This window comes from Hipposideros armiger, unplaced genomic scaffold, assembly GCF_001890085.2.
Source record: "Hipposideros armiger isolate ML-2016 unplaced genomic scaffold, ASM189008v1 scaffold_126, whole genome shotgun sequence".
Lineage (NCBI taxonomy): Eukaryota > Metazoa > Chordata > Mammalia > Chiroptera > Hipposideridae > Hipposideros > Hipposideros armiger.
In genome coordinates, this window is record NW_017731476.1 from 1292089 (window position 1) to 1312403 (window position 20315).

Below are 20315 nucleotides of genomic sequence, written 5' to 3' on the forward strand. Positions count from 1 at the left end.
TGCTTTATATTTGCATCACACTTTAAATGTTCTGGGTGTTGCCAAACTATATCTCCTTGGAGCCTCACAAAACCATAAAAAAAGTTGGCGAGGCATGGGGGAGGAGCCCTGATTTCACAAACGAGGGGAAGAAGGGACTGAGCCCCGGCCCCCTTCGGAGTCCCATCCAGGCGTCGTGCCTGTTCCCTGGGACCCGCCCTCTCTCGGGCCCTTTTGGCACGTAACCTGCTGTCTGGAGTTACCCGTTTAGAAACCCTTACCTTCCTCTCTCCTGCCAATGACAGAGAGAAGCCAGAAGCCTGGCTTTGCAGGGGCCCAGGCCGGCATGCCTGCCATCTACTGCGGGGCTGTCACAGCTTCCTGCTCAACTTATTATTTCCCTTTGTCACCCTCGTTCTCTCTCATGACCTGAGAACCACTCTAACTGAGCAGCTTCAGTACCTTGGAAAAGGTAAAACAACAAAAGCAGCTCTAAATCCTCTGCCAGTTCGCTTAGAAGTGGGCCCAAGTCCCCCGGCGGAGGGGAGATTAATGAAATCCACTTACCTCTTCCAGACGGAAGCCCTCAGGACTCACCAGCAACTGTGGAAAAGTCTCAGATAGCGGGGGTGGGGCTTCGGCCCACCAGGTAGATGCCTGGACGGACCAGTGGTCCATGACTCCCCAGTGAGGGGCTGCTGGGAAGATGGCTGTTTCCAGGCCAGAATTCCTCACTAGAGCGAAGTAACACATTACTGGTGGCAGAGCTTTATCGCTTGAGGGATGTTGATGCCAGAAAACAACGGCAAATGTTCAGCAAACACTTGGCTTCCTCTCGAGGCTCTTTCGGAAATGTTAATGAGAACAGGTGTGAGCTGTGGGGCTTGGTCTCCCTCGGCCCCGCCCCCACCCGCCCTTTGGGACACCGCTGTTTCCGCAGGTGGACCTGGTGGTACACCCCTCCATGGACCAGAACGACCCCCTGGTGAGAAGTGCCATTGAGCAGGTTCGTTTCCGGATCTCCAATTCCAGCACAGCAAACAGGCAAGTGGCAGCACCCACAGGGCTCCCGTGAAGCTGCCTGGTCAGCGTCTTCATTCCGGAGGCCCAGCCGCTCGCTCCCACAAAAGCCCTTTGTTTTCTCTCGGGGAGATCAGTGAATTCACTGGTGGGGTCTGCGGTTCTAGTCTAACAAGGACCAGTTTCTGCCTGTGTCCTCTTGTTCCCTGCATTACCCTTTTCTTTCTGTGTCCTATTCTACTCATTCATGTATTCATTCTTAATAAAATGAATATGTACGGACCCGACATCCAAAAAAAAAAAAAAAGATGAAGAAGAAAATCCTTGCGTCTTTAATTCTCTTCTAATTGTGGACAGAGCGTTCCAAATCGCAGGCCTTGTGATGTGTGAAATTTGCTCGGTCTCATAATGGCTCACAATGATTCAAGTTGCCTTTCCGAGGTCTTCTCTAATTTTATTCATAAACCATCTAATGGACTGAGAAAACTCAGGGGTGGGGGAGGATTCCCAGCAGGGTTTACAGGCGCCAGCCTGCGGTGTGCCCAGGCCTGCATCCCACTTGCAGACACTGGTTTGCGTGGCCGGCCACGCATTGGCCACATGTGCTTTGAATCCGTTAATTTCGCATCAGATTCCTGCTTTCCGGCATTTACGAAAGTATCCAAGATCCGAGTGTATCGGGCTCCCCTTTCTCACAAGGCAGCAGCTGTGCCGTAGGTGGGGGTGCCCTCTCCATCTCCAAGTCACCAGTCTCCGTCATCCCCAAATGTCTAGCGACCTGGAGCATTTTATCCATTGACGTCACCTGCCTGGCCCCCAGGTCTCAGCAGTTGAGTTTGTAACCTCAGGACCAAAAGGCTTCATCTCTTTCGTGAGGACAGATCCTGTCCTTTCTCTCAGGCCTTGGTCCTCCCAACGTGGTATCGGTCTTGTATTTCGGCTGCAGGGTTAAAGTGCCCCAGCCCCGAGCGCCTCAAGAGGAGGCCGAAGAAGAAAGTCAAGGGAAAGAGGACCCGCGCGGACCAGGAGACTCCCAGCCGAACGCTTCCTCTAAATCAGAAAGTGGACGGGTGAAAAAAACCGACGAGAAAATGGGCATAACCCAGCTGAAAAATTACAACCCTGTTATAGGTAAAAAGCAGCTTCTCGTCGATGTCTGATTGCGTTTCATGTGTTGCTTGCGTGATGCTGTTTGAGTCACTTTCTTCTACATTTGAGGCTGGGCTGCAGTCAGAATCAGGTCTGAATTATGGGCTGGGTCACGGAGGGCAGGTCACATGTCTCCCACCAGCATCAGTTTCCCTGTGCAAAATAGGAGCGATGTTTGCCCAGCATATCTCAGCATATTCCTTGCAAGACTCAGATGAAATTTTGCCAGATCTCAATGTGAGGAATTATTCACAGAGATGCACTCTGTCTGCTGAATGTCCTTGGGCTGGAATATTCCATAAACCACAGAAAACCTGTACCTCTCCTGACCCCACAAGACTTCTGGTAGCTTCAGCCTTTGGCAAGTTTGAGCGTTCGTATAATTTTCCCAGAATCGGTCTCTACCAGAGCTGCTGCCTCCCTCTTCCCCACCAAGCCGCTCTGATGTAAACTCACGGGGCAGGTGTGAATGGCAGGGCTTTTTAACCAGTACTCTGCTCCTCTCCGGGCCTTAATGTGTGTGCTGGTGGGGAGGGGAAAGCTGGCTCACCAGGGCATGGGGGTTCCAGGCAGAGGAGGCCACTTTCTGGGGGCTCCAGTCACACAGGTGTGGCCTTGACTCTCGAGGTTTCACAGTTAGAAAGTCCAGACTGAAGGAGAGACCTGAGCCCGAGTGTGTGCACCTGAGCAGCACGCGCACTCGTGCAGACAGCAGGCAGCGAGCATGTCCTCAGCTGGCCGGGCCTGATGGGGACGAGGGGCCCCTGATCACCTGTCCCGACTGCCCTGTTCCTGTGACTCTCTTGTCCCTCCCCTGTCCTCTCACTGGGGAAAGGCAATGGACACTGGGTCTGAATCAACAAAGAAATAAGCTATTAGAATGCTTTAAGAGAACCCTAGATTTTGGATTATTTTACACAGGGCCGTTGAGCCAGGAGTGCTCTGTGGAGGTCTGTGAGGCCCTCCATTGTGGCTCCCTTACCCATCACAGTCGGGCTCACCTGCACACCCTTCCTTGTTCCTTCCTCGAATGTGCCAGGCACACACCCGTCTCGGGCTCCTTCCGTTTGCCCTGGGAGGGACAGCCCCGGACCGCTGCATGGCGGCCTGAGGACGCCCCTCAGGGCCTCTCCCTGAGGTCTTTCCTGGCCTCTGAGTGGAATCTCAGCCCCCCCCCGCCCCCCGCTTTATTCTCTGCACCAGCTGTTTCCATCTGATGCATTACTTTAGGTGTTTGGTTATTGTCTGCCCTTTCCCACTAGAAAGGAACTTCCATGAGGAGAGCATTTGCCTTCTCCCTGGCACCTGGGACATAGCGGCACCCAGTAGTTTTTTGGATGGATTGAACTGGTGTTAACCGGGGAGTTTTCAAGCACTGCCCTCCCCTTTCTTGCCTCAGTTCCTGGACTGGGGCGTTCTCTAGGGTTTCTGCCCAAAATGCCTCGCCTGCGGGTGGCCCACACGTTTCTGTGGTACCTGATCTACGGGCACCCTGCCAGGAAGCTTGGAGTCAGCAGTGAAAGCAGGACCCGGAAGAAGGGGCTGGGCCGGACCAGAGCCTCGGCCTCATCGGGACAGGCCCTGGAGGTCTCCTCCAGCGCCCCACCTAAGGACAGCCAGGACGGAGCCATCTGGGGGGAGCTGGAGCTTCCCACAGAGACAGGTGAGATGCCCCAGGGCGGGCAGGCGGGCAGGCACCAGCGAATCCAGAAGGCCACTGTGGTAGCTCCTGGTCCTTATCGCCTAAGCTGGCGGAATCCCCACGCTGGCCTGATCAAAATAAAGCCACACTCCAAACGTTCTGAACCTCTGGGCTTCCTGCCTGGCAACTAGGCTTTTGTCCGAGAGTGTGGTAAGAGGGCGCCAAGACCTCCTGGAAGGTGATGTCACCATCCTGACTCGGACCCTGTCTCTGCTTTCCTCCTAGTCTATGTGGACGAAGCCTCATGGAAGCGCTATGTCCCTCCCAGCCCAGTCCACAAGGACTTTGGCTTTGGCTGGGCCCTCGTCAGCGACATTCTCCTCTGCCTGCCCCTCTCCATCTTTATCCAGATTGTGCAAGTCAGCTACAAGGTACTGGCGACTCCCAGGCTGTCACAGGGGCTCGTCCCTCAGCTCTAGGCTGCAGGGCCTGCGCTCACGAGGTCAGGCAAATACGTCGAGACTTGTGGTTGCCTGGATGGGTGGTTGGGGATGGATGGATGGATGGATGATGGACGGATGGATGGATGATGGATGGATGGGGGATAGATGGATGATGGATGGATGGGGGATAGATTGACGGATGGGGGAGGGATGGAAGGAATGAGGGGATGAGATAGATGATAGATAGATAGAAAGAATGGTTGGTAGGTCAAAGGAAATGTTTCAAAGACTTGTTCTAGATACATCATTGAGAAGACAGAAAGACAGACAAATAATTATGATGTAACAATAAAATATGTTTTTAGAAATTTGGTAAGTACAGAAAAAGGAGAAAATAGAACTTACCCATAACTTCATCACTCAGAGCTATCACTGCTAGTGTTTTGGTACCTTTTCTTCTAGCCTTTAGTTCCTTTGCCTTGTTGTGTGTGCATGCCTCTGTGTGTGTGTGTGTGTGTGTGTGTGTGTGTGTGTGTGTGAGATCTTCCTTTTTTAAAAAACTGAATTGAGACTATACCATGTTTACTGTTTTATTATTTGTTATTTCCACTGAACAATATATTGTATTTTCCACTTCATTAAGTTTTAACTTGATACTAAGTAAATTCATAGTATTCCTTCTTGTGCATGTGCCCTATTTTATTGAACCCACACTCTATTCTTGGACGTTTGAGTCCTGGTTTCTTAGTGTTATTATACAAATGACATGTGATAACTACCTTTTGGTAGGCCTGTTGGTGGGAAGCTCCCCAATTTTTCCTTTGTGGTAAGGATAGAAATAGAATCACTGCTTCGAAGGGAATGAGCCTTCTTCATTGTTTTTTAAAATATAAATAAATATACTCCCATATCATCCCCCAGAAATGGTTTAGCAATATGTGTGCCCACCAGCAGCCTATGAGGGCACCCATTGATGGACCCAGCAGTGTGGCAGATGGGCTGGAGAGGAGGGGTGACAAGACTGAAAGCAGAGGTGTGGAAGGCCGGGGGCAGGAAAAAGAGGGTGCAGAAGAAGGGGGTGCTGTCACCATGGGGCTGGTGGGCGGGTTCAGACAGGTTGCAGCCCAGAAGATAGTGTTGAGTGTTTTTTTCACAATGCTTGAAATTCACTCCGGCGTGAATTGATGTGAGGGTGAGCTGACCCTGAACGTCCCCTCTTAGGTAGACAACCTCCTGGAGTTTCTGGACGACCCCCTGAAGAAGCACACGCTGATCCGCTTCCTCCCCAGGCCCGTCCGGCAGCAGCTTCTATACAAGAGGTGAGGCCCCTGAAACAGACGCAGGGCAGCTGACATCCCAGCAGGCCTCAAACTTAAGGTCCTGACTAAAGGCTCCCCAAAACAAAGAGAGGTCCCTGCTTTTTCCTAGTATAGAGACGCAAGGTTGTCATTCCTTCAGCCACCTGTGAGCCTTCTAGATAAATTAGCCCAGGGGCAAATGAAGTGTATGGGCTGATAAATTTTATCACTTGATTTCAAGGTTCTTTAAAAGTCAAATCCGGAGGAGGGGGGTTGTCACTTCGAGGGGTAAAAAGTATAACTATTGCACTGTGTTGTACAGCTGAAACTAATTCTAAAAACTGTATTTCACAATAAAAAATAATAATTAAAAAAAAAGGTCAAATCCGCTGATAAAGACTGAAGGTATTGGCGTAATTTCGTCCTTTTATTGCTTTTCTTTTCTAAACCAAGCCCCCCCTTGTAGGATCCGTGCTCTGCTGCCCCTTTTGGGTGTGGCAAGTGGGGTCCTGGGCCTCAGCATCGGGCAGGCCCGAGGCCCGTTCTCCAGGCCCCACCAGGTAGAAGGGGGCGAGTACGCGAGGCGGCGCGTCCTCGGCCCCGACGCCGAGCCCCTGACCGCAGCCCCTCCGCTCTGTTCTCCAGACGGTACATTTTCTCGGTGATGGAGGCTCTTCAGAGGCTCTGCTACATGGGCTTGCTGCATTTTGGTCCCACTGAAAGGTTTCAGGATAAAGATCAGGTAACATCCTTCGAGCCCCGTGGGGAGGCGGTCCTGAGTGCCAAGCAGTCTGCAGACGGCTGAGCCCAGTCCGACCCCTCGCCCACTGAGCTCTCTCTGTCTCTCTTGTAGGTCTTCGTTTTCCTGAAGAAGAATGCAGTCATCATGGACACCACCATCTGTGACCCACACTACAACCTCGCCCACAGCAGCCGGCCCTTCGACAGGCGTCTCTATGTCCTGAGCTCAATGCAGGATGTGGAAAACTTTTGGTTTGATCTGCAGTGCGTCTGCCTCAACACCCCGTTAGGTAGGTACCATCTGTCTCTGTGGACCAGTTTCCCTCCTGTTTATGGGATGAGTGGAATTAGTGCTAGAGGAGATGAGAAGTTGCCTGCGGTTTTCAGGCTGCTCTCCAGAGGCCTAGCATGTCCTTGGGGCTCCCTTAGAAAGGAGAGTGGTGGGCCTTCAATGGGGGGGGCTCCCAGCCCCAAGCCCCTGTAGCCCAGGCAGCTCCACGCGGTCTTTATTTACTTGTTTATTCAGCACACCCTTGTGTGGGTCACTTCCTGTGCCTGACCACAAGCAATGGGAACACGCCCCGTCCCTGCTCTCATGGGACCCGGTGCTCATGGAGAAGAGACACACACGCATACACACACACACACACACACACACACATACACACCCAGAGTGTGATGTGTGCTGTGGATAAAACAGACAGAGTGATGGCTAAGCCGAGGGCATTTGCATGGGGTGGTCAGGAGCAGCCTTTCTGAGGAGGAGACATTGGAGCTGAGCTCTAAGGCGGAGGCCAAGCCAGCTGTGCCCAGAGCTGGGGAGAATGTCCCAGCAGGGGCAGTGGCAAGTGCAAAGTCCCCGAGTGTGGCTGGCATGGGTGGGAAGGAGCGTGGCGGCTGGGATTGCGGAGTGGGCAGGAGCCAGCTTCGGGGGGCCTGGCCGAGCGTGCTGAGGAGTTCGGGGTGGTTCTCAGAGCAGCAGGAAGCCATTGCATGGCTGTAAGCAAAGGGTAAGGAGATTGCTTATGTTTTTCCAAGCTCGCCCTGGCTGCTGTGTGGAGAACGGGCTGAGGGCACAAGAATAGAGGCAGGGAGGCCAGTTAGGGGCTGTGACTCATGTCCGAGAGACGCCCCCTGGCGACAGGAGGCAGGTTGGGAGGAACTGGGAGGGAGACCTGACAGACTTAGCGATGGAGGGTGAGTTGGGCTTCGGGTTAGGCCTTTGCTCATGTGGTTTTCCTCTCTCCGGAGTGTCCCCTGACCCATGCTCACCTCCAGGGTGGCCGCTCCTACTTCAGGCATCACCTCTTCCAGAAAGCCTTTCCAGCACCTTTACTGTCGTCATCTCGTTTCATTCTGTGAGTTTCTTGAGCACAGGAAACCTGGCTTCTGTCCCCGTGGTGTCTCCAAGTGCCTGGCACACAGTCAACGCCCACAGATGTGGGTGCGGTGGTGGAGAGTGTGTGGAAGCTCCAGGGTGCTGTCCTCGAGGGCAGCCAGTTTTCCTCAGGCCTTTTCTCGCCACTTCTACCAGGAGACAAAGGACACGTGTCCGATTTGCACCTGAAAGAGGACCCTGATCCTCTTCCTTCTGTCCCAGAGCTGAGATCAGTCCAACACTTGGATGTTTGCACAGCAGGGGGTCCCGTATTTATCTGCCAGAATCATTTACTGTCTCAGGATAGCGAGCACTTGTATGTAGAACCTTTTCACAGAGTCCTCCAGCATTCATGAGTGAGCGAGGCTTTACCAGGTCCGATTTCCAAAGTGCCCTAATTCCCCTGCATTTTCTACCTGGATAAAAATGTGTGAGCCAGTACGTTATTCGCGCCAAAGTTTCTCAGGCTTGACGTTAAATTTCCATGCCTTTTAGCGTTCATGAGCAGAAATGTGGGCAGCTTCCTGAGTCCACTAATCAGGCCTTAGACGGTCCCTTTGTTCAGCAAAGGTTTGAGGGGCTCTGCCCCAGGGACCAAGAGAAACACATCGTGTACAAGGACTAGGACATGAGTGTCCCTTAAGGCAAGGGCCCCAGAAAGGGAGCCCGCGTGGGCAGCACGGAGGAGGGAGCCGGCTGAAGTGCGTGTTCCTGGGTCCTGCCCGACTGCGAGTACAGCAGGCCTCGGCCTTGCCTCAGCCCACATTTCTGACAGGCAGCAGGTGGGGCGCGTGAGAAGCGTAAGTCCTCCTTAGGCTCAACTGTCCTTTCGCGTGCGTGGCCTTGGGCCAGCTCTTTGTCACCTCCTGAGCCTTCATTTCTTCATTGCCAAGCCAGGAACACCACCAGCGCCTTCTGGGCTGAGGCGAAGCTTGGTCGTGAAGCTCCAGCTGAAAGGTGGGGGGCACGGCCTCTTCCCTCCGCCTCTGCCCGCACCCAGGCCCAGGTCTCCAGACGAGCGTGTTAATGAGAGCGTCTTTGAGAGCCTGCAAATGATTGTAACCTCTCTTTGCCTCACTCAAGCAGCAGTTTTAGTAGTAGCTTCTATTTTCTTGCAAGAAACGCGGTTTTCTTTATTGACGACTAGTAACTGCACGTAATTGCCCGACTAAATGAATGCCCCTCTCAGGCTCTCAGGAGACGTCTGGTTGCTCACAGGGAAACGGACACTTCCGCGATCTGCCCAGATCCCTGCCCACCCTGACCGCTGCAGCCCCAGCCAAGTGCCATCATTCTCATGTATCGCTTCCTCTATGCTGGCACACAGCATCTCCACAGGGCTCCCCTAGCAAGGAAGGCACGAGTTTCCTGGGCTCGTGACCCCCTGAGCCTGCTGGGTTCTCCACTTGCCTGCCCGCCCTCCCACCTTAATGGAGCACAGGTCCACCCACCAGTGTATCACTTGCTTCCTTCTGCTCACTGACACCTGTTAGAAGGCATTTTGTGCAAAGAGGTCCTCCCAGTGTCAGACCCTCCCCTCTGGCGAGGGGATGCCTGGGCACCGACAGGGAATCCGCTGTTGTCCGCCCGCCCACCAGCACACATGGCCTGTTAGACCATCACCAGGAGGCCGTCACAGGGGAGCTTGTGTTTGCTTTTTCAGGCGTGGTGCGCTACTCGCGTCCGCAGAAGAACAGCAGCGCGGGCCAGGCCAGCGACGAAGACGACAGCCTGCAGAAGGAGCAGGAGAGCGCCATCTTCAGGCACAACCTGGAGCGCAAGTGTGCCATGCTGGAGTACACCACGTGCGTGCCCAGCCGGCCCCAGACGCCTGTCAGTCCCCGGATGTGGGGACCTCGGCTTCTCCGTGTTGGGCTGCGATGTCACCCTGGGAGGGCCTGAGTCACTGGTGTAGAGGCTGCAGATGGGTGGCCAATGGCCACACCTGGCCCAGACATATCTCAGCCCATAGATTGTTTTAAAAAAAAATCAATCAGTTGCCAAAATTCAAAACCTGGGAATTTCACATTAAAATCTGGGGTTTTGATAAGTTCATCACTTATATCTCTGAGGTGTTTTTCCAAGAAGGTAAAATTTATGAAAAATGCCCCCACCCACCCCAAGGGCTCTCTCTTCTTTGGTCTTGAGGGGGCTCTTTTTTGTTTCTTTCCCATCTCTCAGGGGCAGCCGTGAGGTCGTGGATGAAGGCTTGATCCCCGGAGACGGATTGGGAGCTGCGGGGCTCGACTCCAGTTTCTACGCACACCTGAAGCGCAACTGGATCTGGACCAGCTATCTCATGAACAAGACCAAGCAGGTGGGCCTTGGAGGGGTGGGTGTCCACACCCAGGCCACCCCCGCAGGGGCTGCCGTCATGGCTAAGCTTCCATGCCCTTCCCCGCTCCCAGTTCCTGAACTGGTTAAATTAAAGTTGACCAGAAACACAAACATTAACTCCCATTTGTATGGAAGGTACATCAGGACCCTTAAATATCTGCCTGGCCTGTGTTTTTGTTTGTTTGTTTGTTTTGTTTTGTTTTCAGCTGATTCTAACGTACTCTGTGATGTGAGCAGGTGTCTTTTTTTTTTTTTTTTAAGATTTTTATTGGGGAATTGGGGAGGGGAACATTATGTTTTTCCAGGACCCATCAGCTCCAAGCCAAGTTGTTGTCCTTCAGTCTTAGTTGTGGAGGGCGCAGCTCAGCTCCAAGTCCAGTCGCTGCTTTCAATCTAGTTGCGGGGGGCGCAGCCCACCATCCCATGTGGGAATCGAACTGGTGACCCTGTTGCTTAGAGCTCATGCTCTTAACCAACTGAGCCACTCAGCCGGCCTGAGGTGTCCCTTTTTAAAGAAGGAATGGAGGGCCGGCTGAGTGGCTTAGTTGGTTAAGAGCTCGCTCAAGAGTGCGAGCTGAGCAACAGTGTCACTGGTTCGATTCCCTGCACTAGCTGAGCTGCTGCTGAGCTGTCAACAGGTGACAGGATGGCTCAGTTCAAAAAAAAAAAGAAGGAATGGAAAGTCTGAGGCAAAGGCCATACTAGAGAGAAAGCGTGGGCAATAAGAAATGTGCCTAGACAGAGGAACCCGTCCCTAGAGTAGCCCTGCCAGCTTCTCGGCCATCACCGCTCAGCCCACCTCGGCATCTTCCCTCAGACCCTCGCACATCTCCATGCGTCCACAGCTCTAGGCTCCTGGGGCATCGCAGAACCCCATGCTTCATTCTGGTGCCGTTCTGTCTTCCAGGAGAACAGTGCTTCCGATAATGGCCTCACAGTGAGGCTGCAGTCATTCCTGTCCAAGCGCCCGCTGCCCCTCGGAGCTGGAGGTACGGAGCCCACCCAGGACCAGACGTGGCACCAGCTTGGGGCCAGCGTGACCCCCACACAGTCCACTCGGCTGCTGGCCTCTGGAGGGCTCATCGTGAAACACTTGCTCGTCTCTAGGCAGTGGCCGGTTGAACATCTGGGGAGAAGCCAGGGCAGGAGCCGAGCTCTGTGTTGACCGGGACGAGCAGTGCGAGGTTGGCCGAGAGCCCACGCTGGACCGGAACCGGCGAGTGAGGGGTGGGCGAAGCCAGAAGCGGAGACGGCTGAAGAAGGACCCCGCAAAGAAGACCAAAAGAAAGAAAAAAGGTGACACGCTGTTCCTTTGTGCCTCGCACGGTCTGGCTCAGCCACCGCCATGCCCGAGCTCTGCCCCAGACTCGGGTTTCCACTCCACCTCAGTTTAGAGAGCTGACTCTGGGTGCTTGCCCTTTTAGCTTCCAAATCCAGCTGGCAGACAGAGATATTTGAACTGTGGGCTCCCTCTCCCCCGCCCGCCCCCTACGGCTTCCTTTTCGCTTAATAACTCCTTCAGGAAAATTGCTAATTGCATCTCAGCTGAAGAAAACCTTAGCAAAATCCTGCAAAATCCTCCTCATCACCATCCCAAATCCCATTATTCTTTTGGTGTGCCTTTTAACATCTACATTTGTGCGAATGAGGCCAGAGTCTGAGGCTCTTTGCCTTTTTATTTATTTTTTTTTATTTATATGTTTATTTTAAAGGAGGAATGATGCTTCTTGGCTGGGTTCTGTTACTATTATTATTGTTATTATTTTTAATTTTATTGGAGAACAATATGTTTTTCCAGGACCCATCAGCTCCAAGTCAAGTAGTTGTTGCACTCTAGTTGTGGAGGGCGCAGCTCCTTGGCCCATGTGGGGATCGAACCAGCAACCCTGGTGTTACGAGCCTGGGCTCTAACCAGCTGAGCTAACCAGCCGCCCTCATTGCCTTTTTAAATGAGAGGAAAGACAGGAGTCTCGTTTAAACCTACAGAATCCCTTCATTTCTCAGGCGTGGTGCTTTGTAGGTCGCCATTCTGGATCCTTCATCTGAGCAGACTTATCGCGAAGGAGGGGAGAAAGCGGGCGAGGGAGGGGACTGGTGTCTTTTTTAGGCCACTTTTTATATCACCTAAGTGGCCTGTGTGTTTTAACAACGATCTGGTAGCTATTTCAGATGGAAACAGAATGTTTCAACACGACCCTGGTTTGGTGGTTTATTTGGCTGGTAGTTGTAACAAATAGCCTTGCGATGGCCCCCTGAGCTTAGCCTAACCCAGATATGTATCAGATCAATTTGGCTTACAAAGAGCTGAATTCGTTACAAGGCAAAATGTGGTGGTGGTGTCTCTGAGTCTACATTTTCCTGCCCTGCTTTTCTTCTGCCTTAATTTGGGAGAAGCTCCCTCAACAGTCTTGTGGAATTGGCAGTAGCGTGTGGTGTCTGCCTCGTGAAACCGCCATCACACCTCCCCTGAGGGGAGGAGACCTTGAAAAAACCAGCGGTGAAGAGCTCAAGTTCACATCCTTTGTCTGCTACTTATAGTATCCTTCTGGGTTTCCAGTTCCTCAGCTACAAAATGAAGATAATAACTACATCCTTCTCGTAGGGTTGTTACGAAGTATTATTTTAATGATAAGTTAGTATATGGAAAAAGCTTACACCAGTGTTTGACACATAGTAAAAATTCCATAACATTAGCAACTGTTACTCTTTGTTTAGCAGCTACATTGTGCCAGGTGCTTCACTAGGTGTTCTGGGTCCTCAAGGTCGCCCTGGAGGGTGGGGTCTTGTCCTCATGGTGCACCAGGGTTCACCCAGCATCTCTGAGCTCACAGAGCAGGGGGAGGCCACTCATTGGGCACATGTGCCCTGAGACAAGCTGCCCTGAAGGCACCTTTCAGGGGCTGAGCCCCACAGAAGGAAGGGTTGGAGATTAGCAGATAACTAACGGGGTGGGGGGGCTGCATTCAGCCTGCTCCGCCCATCACTGTGAGGTTCCACCAAAGAGAAATGATGAGAGGGGTAAAGAACAGTCTGTCGGGAAGGGGCTGTCTTTTGTGGTTCGTTTACATGATTCCAGGCATGACGATGAGATTCTGATAGTTGGCACCCTGGGTCAGATCGTACTCCCTGTCCCCATGGGCCCCGCCCCCCCCAGCCAGAGGGCCATCCCCCAAGCAGCTGTTGACGCCCCTCCCCTCTGCCCTTGGTGTCCTCAGAAGAGCTCCCAGAAGAAAAGAACAAAAAGCCGCGTTACCACGACCAGGCCGACCAGAGCGCCCTGCAGCGGATGACGCGGCTGCGTGTCACCTGGTCCATGCGGGAGGACGGCCTGCTCATGCTCTGCCGGATCGCCAGCAACATCCTCAACACCAAGGTACATGCCGCCCAGGTCCCCTGCTCCCAGCCCCCAGCCAGTGGGCTAAGCTCTGTCCTGCCCCACCCACACAGGAGGCCTGGGGTCCTGGGGCCCCGCGTCTCACCTACTCCCCTGGGACCCTGGGGAAAGCATGTCCCCAAACCCTACAAATTCATGCCGTTCCCGTTGGGGCACGTTGCTCTCCAGCCTTCAGCTAACACGAGTGAGTCTTTGGCCAGCCGCCGGCAAAGGCGTCCAGAGCTGTTCTCTGTTCACCAGAAACCTCACCCTGTCCTTCCCTGTCCCACCCCCATCTGCCTGAACCACTCGGTTTCCCTTTCCAGGGACTGCTTATCGTCTCTGGAAAGGCCTCCCCAATCCTGCCAAATGGCAGTAATGACCATGCCCTCACTCTGCCCCTTGGCCACACTTTTCTCGCTGCTTCTGTTGCCCCTGGCACCTCTTGGCCCACTGGAGTGGCTGCTCCTCGAGACAAAGAGCTTTCTTATTTTTCCGTGCTGCGTCCCCGAGCATCCTAGCCTCCTAGTGCCCGTCAACCGGAATGTACCGAGTCTGCATGGAATGGCGCCGTGGCCTCAGCCTGGCTCTCCTGCCTTCTCGTGGAGGTTCCTCCGCCACCTGTCATACCCCAGTTCCCACCCTCGTGTGTCTTCCTGGCCAGTGTCCCTGAATCCTGGTGGGTGGAGAGGGACTTGCTCCCAGTCTGGCAAACCCTCCCTCTTTCCTCTGATGTCACTGCCCCAAGAAGGTTCCAGAGCCTGAGCCAGCACCCCCCTCCTCACCGCGGTCCCCAGAGCAGCCTCACTGACCCCAGGACTATGTGTCCTCGCCACCTCTGCTGCTCTGATCGTCTCAGTTTGCAGCAAGGCATGCGGACAGCCTTCCAGGTGGGCTGATGCCCCACCAAGCTGGTTTGCAGAAGCTACCGGGAGAGTGAGCTCTGCCGTCGCCCAGCCAGGGCCCCCTTGCAGGTGTAAACTCCCAGGTAGAGCAGGGGAGGCAGCTTCGTAAGGGCCCCGTCACTGGTTCTCAGTCATGGTGGCCAAGACAAGCCCACTTAGACGTCCCGTGCCAGGGTGTCCTTGGCTGCAGGCCCATTCGATCCCTTTTCTTAATCATTATCTCAGCATCTCTCACCCCTCACCCCTCCTAACCCCTACCCAGTCCCTTCTCCAAGGCAGACCTGGAGGTGAGTGTGGCTGTCCCCAGCTTCCGTTCCCGTCTCTGCAATGGCTTTTTCATCACAGCAGTGGGCGAAGCGGGGGGGTCTCCGTCCTCCCACCCTCGGTGCAACAGAGGAGCCAGGAAAGTCCTGCACCTTCAGGGTCAGCAGACCCTCCACACTCCTTACACCATATTCTCACCGCCCATTCTGGCGCTCTGAGAAAACCACCTTGTCATCAGCCCCTCCCTTAGCTCGGCTCTGTCTCCCGGTGTGTGTGTGACTGAGGTGTTCCCCTGAGTCGGCTAATGTAGCCCATGCTGCCTCTGCTGGTGTAACGTACAGCCGCAGTAGGGAGCATACAGGGTTTCTGGGCATGCGTGACCTGCAGTGAAGCCTGTGAAACCTCACTACACACTCATAACCTCTCCAGTAGCACTCCCCAGGCACCTCTGGGCACTCCCCTTACCTGTCAGAAGACCCCTTTCCCACGGGACTCCCATCCTCTGCCCAGCACCCCGTCAGTGCCAAGGTAATGTGACGGAGCTAACACGTGAGGTGGCAGCTTAGATTATCTGCTGACGGAGGTGCCCCACGGCACGTTTCCTGGCCCCTTCGCGTCAGTGACCGTGGCCTGGGCTCTGAGGAGACTCACGTCCCATTCTTGGCTCTGTGTCTGGTCCAGGTGAAGGGCCCGTTCGTCCCCTGGCAGGTGGTGCGGGACATTTTACACGCCACCTTTGAAGAGTCTTTGGATAAAACTTCACATTCGGTGGGGCGGCGAGCTCGCTACATCGTGAGAAACCCACAGGCCTATCTGAACTACAAGTAAGTCTTGCGTGGATTTTCATAGCCCCAGGGTATGCCAGTGCTCCTAGTTCGTTCATTCTTCTGCCGCATTTGCTTAAGGGGCCGCTGTGAAACCCAGACAGGGCCCTCCGTGTTGCCTGTCCAGGGGCTGGTATTTACTGGAGACATCGTGCTTGATTGACAGGGCTGGGCATGATTCTGGGCGCTTTCTCCTGCAAGGTGTAATCTAGATGTCGGGGCGTCCTCATGGGGCAGGTGCTGCTCTCCTTGGCTCTACATAGGCCTGTGGCCTGCCGCATGTCACATGCGCCAGAGCAGCTCTTGATATGTCCGCAGTTGTGACCCGACACACCCCTCACTCCAAGAGCAAGCTGGACAGGCCCAGGGCCATTGGACCAAACGCACTCAGAGCTGGGTGTCCCCTGGTCGCGTCACCAAGCATCCCCCTGTGGTTTGTCTTTTGCCAGCGAGGCTGCCCACCGCCCTCCCCATCTCCTCACAGGGCCGGGGCCAAAAGCCATCGCCAGCTCTGCCACTCGTCCCCCTTCTCCAGATGCCCCATGGGCGTGTGCTTGAGTTGGGGAACCAGGGACCATCCAGATGTTGGGGGAGGTGCCCATGTGTGGCGGCCAGGAGTAAAGCCAGGAGGGGACACACGGCAGGGCTGGGAAGTAGCGCCCTCACCAACTGGTCATCCCTGCCGGGATCAGCAGAAGAGCACGGCTCCGGGCTGATTCTGTGCCGTGAACTGCCCGCACCCGGCCAGACTAGGGAGAAATCGGCCCAGCCCTGGATTGTGGAGGAAACTCACCTGTAGCCAGAGTTTCTTAGCCTCAGCACTGGGGACAGGTGGTTTTTTACTGTGGGGGCTTCCTGTGCACTGTAGGGTGCTTCTGCCCGCTAGATGCCATTAGCACACACACACACCCCTTCCACGTGTCACCAAAATGTCTCCAGATGTCCCCTGGGGGGGCCACATCTCCCCAGTTGAGAACCATTAAGTGACACATACCAAGGGGCCTTCCCATGTGAAGCCACTGTCCTCTGTGCATAGAATCAAACTTTTCGATCGGAAAGAATTCTGATCCCCGACTCCTCTTTTTTCAGAGGAGAAACGGGCCCAGGGAGAGAGGGCAAGTTTGCTGGGGTGACAGTGAGTTGGCAGTGAAGGGACATATGGAACTTGGGTTCCCTGCCTGCCGCTCTGCCTCTTGTTCCGCAGCAGCCCAGGGCAGTGAACTTGGGCGTCTGCAGGACCACAGGCCTGGGTCCCCCTCTTCACTGCAGCTGAGAGCTGTGGGGCAGGACCTGGGCTTCGTCCACTCAGGAGCTGTCCTCGCCCCTGCAGACAGGATAATAATAATAATACTGATAAGAACCACAGCTGCCCTGCCGGCCTCAGCCCTGGGCGTATGTGTAACCTCGGGGGTCCCTTCCCCTCACCGAGTTATACAGGGAATGGCTGCCTCTACCTGACAAGATCTTTGTGGGGGCTGAAGTGCCCAGCTCACAGGAGCCCAGCCAGTTCTGGTTGTCTTTCCCTCCGTTTCCTTCTGGGCAAGTCAGGCTTTCTTTACATCCTAGAGATATGAGGATTTGTAGAGCGGACAGATAGCACTGTGGGGGAGGTTAGCGCTCTTGACCAGTGCCTGTATCATATTTTTAAATTTACAATACACCTTCACACAAGCCGTCTCATTTGGCCCTGGCCAAGGCTCCAGGAAGCTGTTACTAGTCTCTGCTCACATGTGGAGGACAGAATCTCAGAGAAACCAAGCGATAGGTGGCATGTGCGCAGTGACAGGCCTGCCTCGGGTCAGCTTTGGCTGAGCCCAGATCCTGCATTTGTAAAAGCGGTGATCACACAACAGGTACACGGGTAAATCATGCTTCATGGTTGGGCAAAGCTGGGGATGTTAGCACCGAGAGCCCCTGCTGGTTCTGAGCGTGGACATCGCTCTAATCTCCACCCCCACGGGGTCTTTTCTGCAGGGTGTGCCTGGCCGAGGTGTACCAGGACAAGGCCCTTGTCGGAGATTTCATGAACAGGAAATGTGACTATACAGACCCGAAGGTAGGTCCCCTATGGTGGCCAGGCTCCCCGCCTGCTCTGGAGACAGGGTTTTCTCGGTTCCGGTCTGGTCCCCTGGGTCTCATGGTGCCTCTGCTGGCCTTACAAACACGGGCTTTTCTCCTGCTTATTTGGGGAATGGACTTATCAGTTCTTTGGCTTTGATCTGGCTCCAGCTTTTAGTTTTTAAACATGAGTAGAATTTCTTTTTGTTTGGGGGCGGGGGGGCAGTGGTTAGGGTTAGGGTTAGGGACAGGGTTAGGGTTAGGGTTAAAACATGAGTAGAATTTGATGTGCTACTTTGCAAGGCTGCTGTGCCCTGAACCTGTTTTGTTAAGAAAATAGTACAGCTCTTCAGACGCTTAAAACAGCTAGACTCCCTGGAAATCTTGGGTGGAGAATGGGATTCTGAGTTTTCTGTCCAGAGGGGGCTGGGACGGTGGCTGACGAGGGAGAAAGCTGTGTTTCCAGACCCAGCTACCTCGGCTTTTTGGCTCCAAGTCCACTCAGTCCTCTCTCCCTGAGCTAATGTTGCTCCCAGCTCCGTGTGTGTCAGCTTCACGCCAGGCTAGCCCTTCCCTCAGAGCCACAGGGCAGTGGGCCAGGCAGAGGAGGCGATGAGCCCCCCAGAACAATGCAGTCAGCTGAGAGAGGAAAGCACAGGCCGCTGAGGTCCCGGGGCAGTGCCAGGAGTGCCTGTGATGCAAGTGACAGTAAAACCACCTCACGGACATGAGGCTCCGTTTTATATGTCGAGCAGCCCTGAGGTGGGCAGTCCGGGCCTGTGCAGTGAAGCAGAGGTGCCATCAAGGACCCAGGCCCATTCTGTCACTGCACTGCCCGCCCCTAGCAGTCAGCTGTCCATTCTCGTCGGTCACCTGGTGCTTGCTGGGGACGGCTGGAGCTCAGGTCCTCACAGCAGGATCCGAGAGCAGGAAGAGGTGGGGAGGGGGGCTGCACTGAGCCCCCCTGGGCCTTCATATCAGGGAGGGGACAGCCTTTCCCAAAGCCCCCGAGGTTGCCATCATAGGCACGGCCAGGTGGGCTGGGCGTGCTTCTCCCCAAATCAAGTCAGGGCTGGCTCCACTCCTGAGAAAGGAAGGGATGGAGGAAGCAGGCGACTAAGAGCATCTGCCATGGAGGGCTTTTCAAAGGTGTCAGCACCGAACCCAGACTCCTAAGAGGGGCCGTGAGGCCGAGGCTGTGAAGACGGGGTGTGAGGTGGCCTGTGGGTGTGGTGTCGGGAGGAGGTGCAGTCGGTCCTCCTGTTTGGGACACGAGATGGGTGTGCTGGCCACACCACGGAGGATAAACTAAGGTGAGACTGCAGACAGCGGGGCGGTGACGAGGCTGTGTTGTGATGTGATCTGGACTGGGATGGTCGTGGTGCAGGGGTGCTGGGGGTGCCGATTGGGAGTCCACGGCTGGGTAGGGGATGCAGGGAGGAGGGAAGGAGACGGATTCACGCAAGGTGAGCCAAAGAGGAGCAGACCTGGGAGAAGGGCGGTGGGGGAGTCCAGGCCTACGGATGGGGGCACGTGGTGTGCTGGGTGTTGTGGACACTGTGCAGGAGTTTGGAGGAGAGCTGGCGGTGCAGGTGGGCATGCTGCCGGCGTGCTCGGCACCAGGTGCTCCGGTCATGACTCTGTGCCGAGCATCTTCTTCCCGGGTGGACTCGGCGGGCTGGGCTGGGAAAGGAGGCAGAAAGGTAGAGGTGACAGCATTTCTCTTTAATGCTTCTGGGAGGTCACGGCAGCTGGAGTTTGTTACAGGATCCTCCTTGATGTATCTTAGCGAAAGCTCCCCTCGGGAAGAGAAAGGGCTTAACGTCTCCTTCTCTCACGTTCAAAGGTTTGTGCCAACGAGTTTAAAGAATTCGTGGAGAAGATTAAAGAGAAGTTCAGTTCATCCCTGAAGGATCCTAACCTCGAAATCCCAGACACACTCCAGGAGCTGTTTGCCAGGTACGGTCCTCCTGGGACGGTTCTGTGTGGTCTTCGTGGGGCCAAAGGAAATGTTTGTCTCCCCTGGTCAGCCGCTGCTCCCCCCACCCCCTCCCGGCCTTGCCACGTCTAACTAACCCTGCCACCTCTCCTGACTCAACCACCTCATCTCCCCTCACGGAGACGAGGCGGCCACTACCATTGCTAACCCCACCGGCACTCAGTGATTGTCCCATTCAGCCCCGCGGCCGACTCAATTCAGCCTTTCTCTGGTGGTTGGTGTGCTTTTGCTCAAACTGCTCATTTTACCTGTGAGGAAACTGAGATGTAAGCACCTTGCCCAGGGTCACAGTGCTGGTGAACCCAGGACCAGACTTTGAACGTGGTAGGGTCTGACCCCAGAGCCCCGGCCCTTTCCAGCTCACTCATGTGGAATCTGGAGAAAAACATACTTGAGTCTGAGCACAGAGCCCGTGAAATGTTAAAACCTTTCCTCTGTGAACCGGGCCTGTTTCCTCTGTGAACCAGGCCTGTTTCCTCTGCTCAGTCCCAGGGAGAATCCCATCTCTTCACTGTCCTCATCAAACAGCCCCTCCAGCCACTGTATTTCTGAATTTTCTCCTTAAGGAGAGGACGTCCATCCGTCAGTTCCTGTTGGTGAACTCTGCAATACCTTTGCAGTTACGCCTCATTCCTTCATTGGCTGAACAAATAATTTAGGGAGCCCCGCTGTATGCCAGGCCCAAGGAGCAATTCAGAGCCATTGTTGGAGTTGATGCCCTTTTGCTGTTTTGGGGGTCTTGGTTTAGTTAGTGGCAGTAAACTGTCCCCCAGATTCCCCAAGGGCATGGTTTGTATTCAATCCTAAGAGTGTTTCACAGGTCAGTTCACCTACCTATAACTTGTATGCCCACACATTTTCAGTAAACTTATGGAGCAACTTTTAGTTTTAAAAGAAGACAGTTG

General features: G+C 54.4%; 1 protein-coding gene across 1 annotated transcript in view; it reads left to right on the forward strand.

Moving 5' to 3' along the window:
• GTF3C1 (general transcription factor IIIC subunit 1) overlaps window positions 1-20315 on the forward strand; it is a 66384-nt gene that overhangs the window by 32674 nt on the left and 13395 nt on the right. Inside the window, exons 13-27 of the mRNA XM_019648446.1 lie at window positions 920-1023; window positions 1946-2130; window positions 3548-3811; window positions 4076-4221; window positions 5455-5552; window positions 6177-6273; window positions 6385-6562; window positions 9314-9455; window positions 9832-9967; window positions 10895-10976; window positions 11095-11283; window positions 13203-13360; window positions 15211-15353; window positions 17328-17409; window positions 19258-19370. Coding sequence (XP_019503991.1) covers window positions 920-1023; window positions 1946-2130; window positions 3548-3811; window positions 4076-4221; window positions 5455-5552; window positions 6177-6273; window positions 6385-6562; window positions 9314-9455; window positions 9832-9967; window positions 10895-10976; window positions 11095-11283; window positions 13203-13360; window positions 15211-15353; window positions 17328-17409; window positions 19258-19370 — 2117 coding nt within the window. The remainder of the gene's footprint in view (window positions 1-919; window positions 1024-1945; window positions 2131-3547; window positions 3812-4075; window positions 4222-5454; window positions 5553-6176; window positions 6274-6384; window positions 6563-9313; window positions 9456-9831; window positions 9968-10894; window positions 10977-11094; window positions 11284-13202; window positions 13361-15210; window positions 15354-17327; window positions 17410-19257; window positions 19371-20315) is intronic.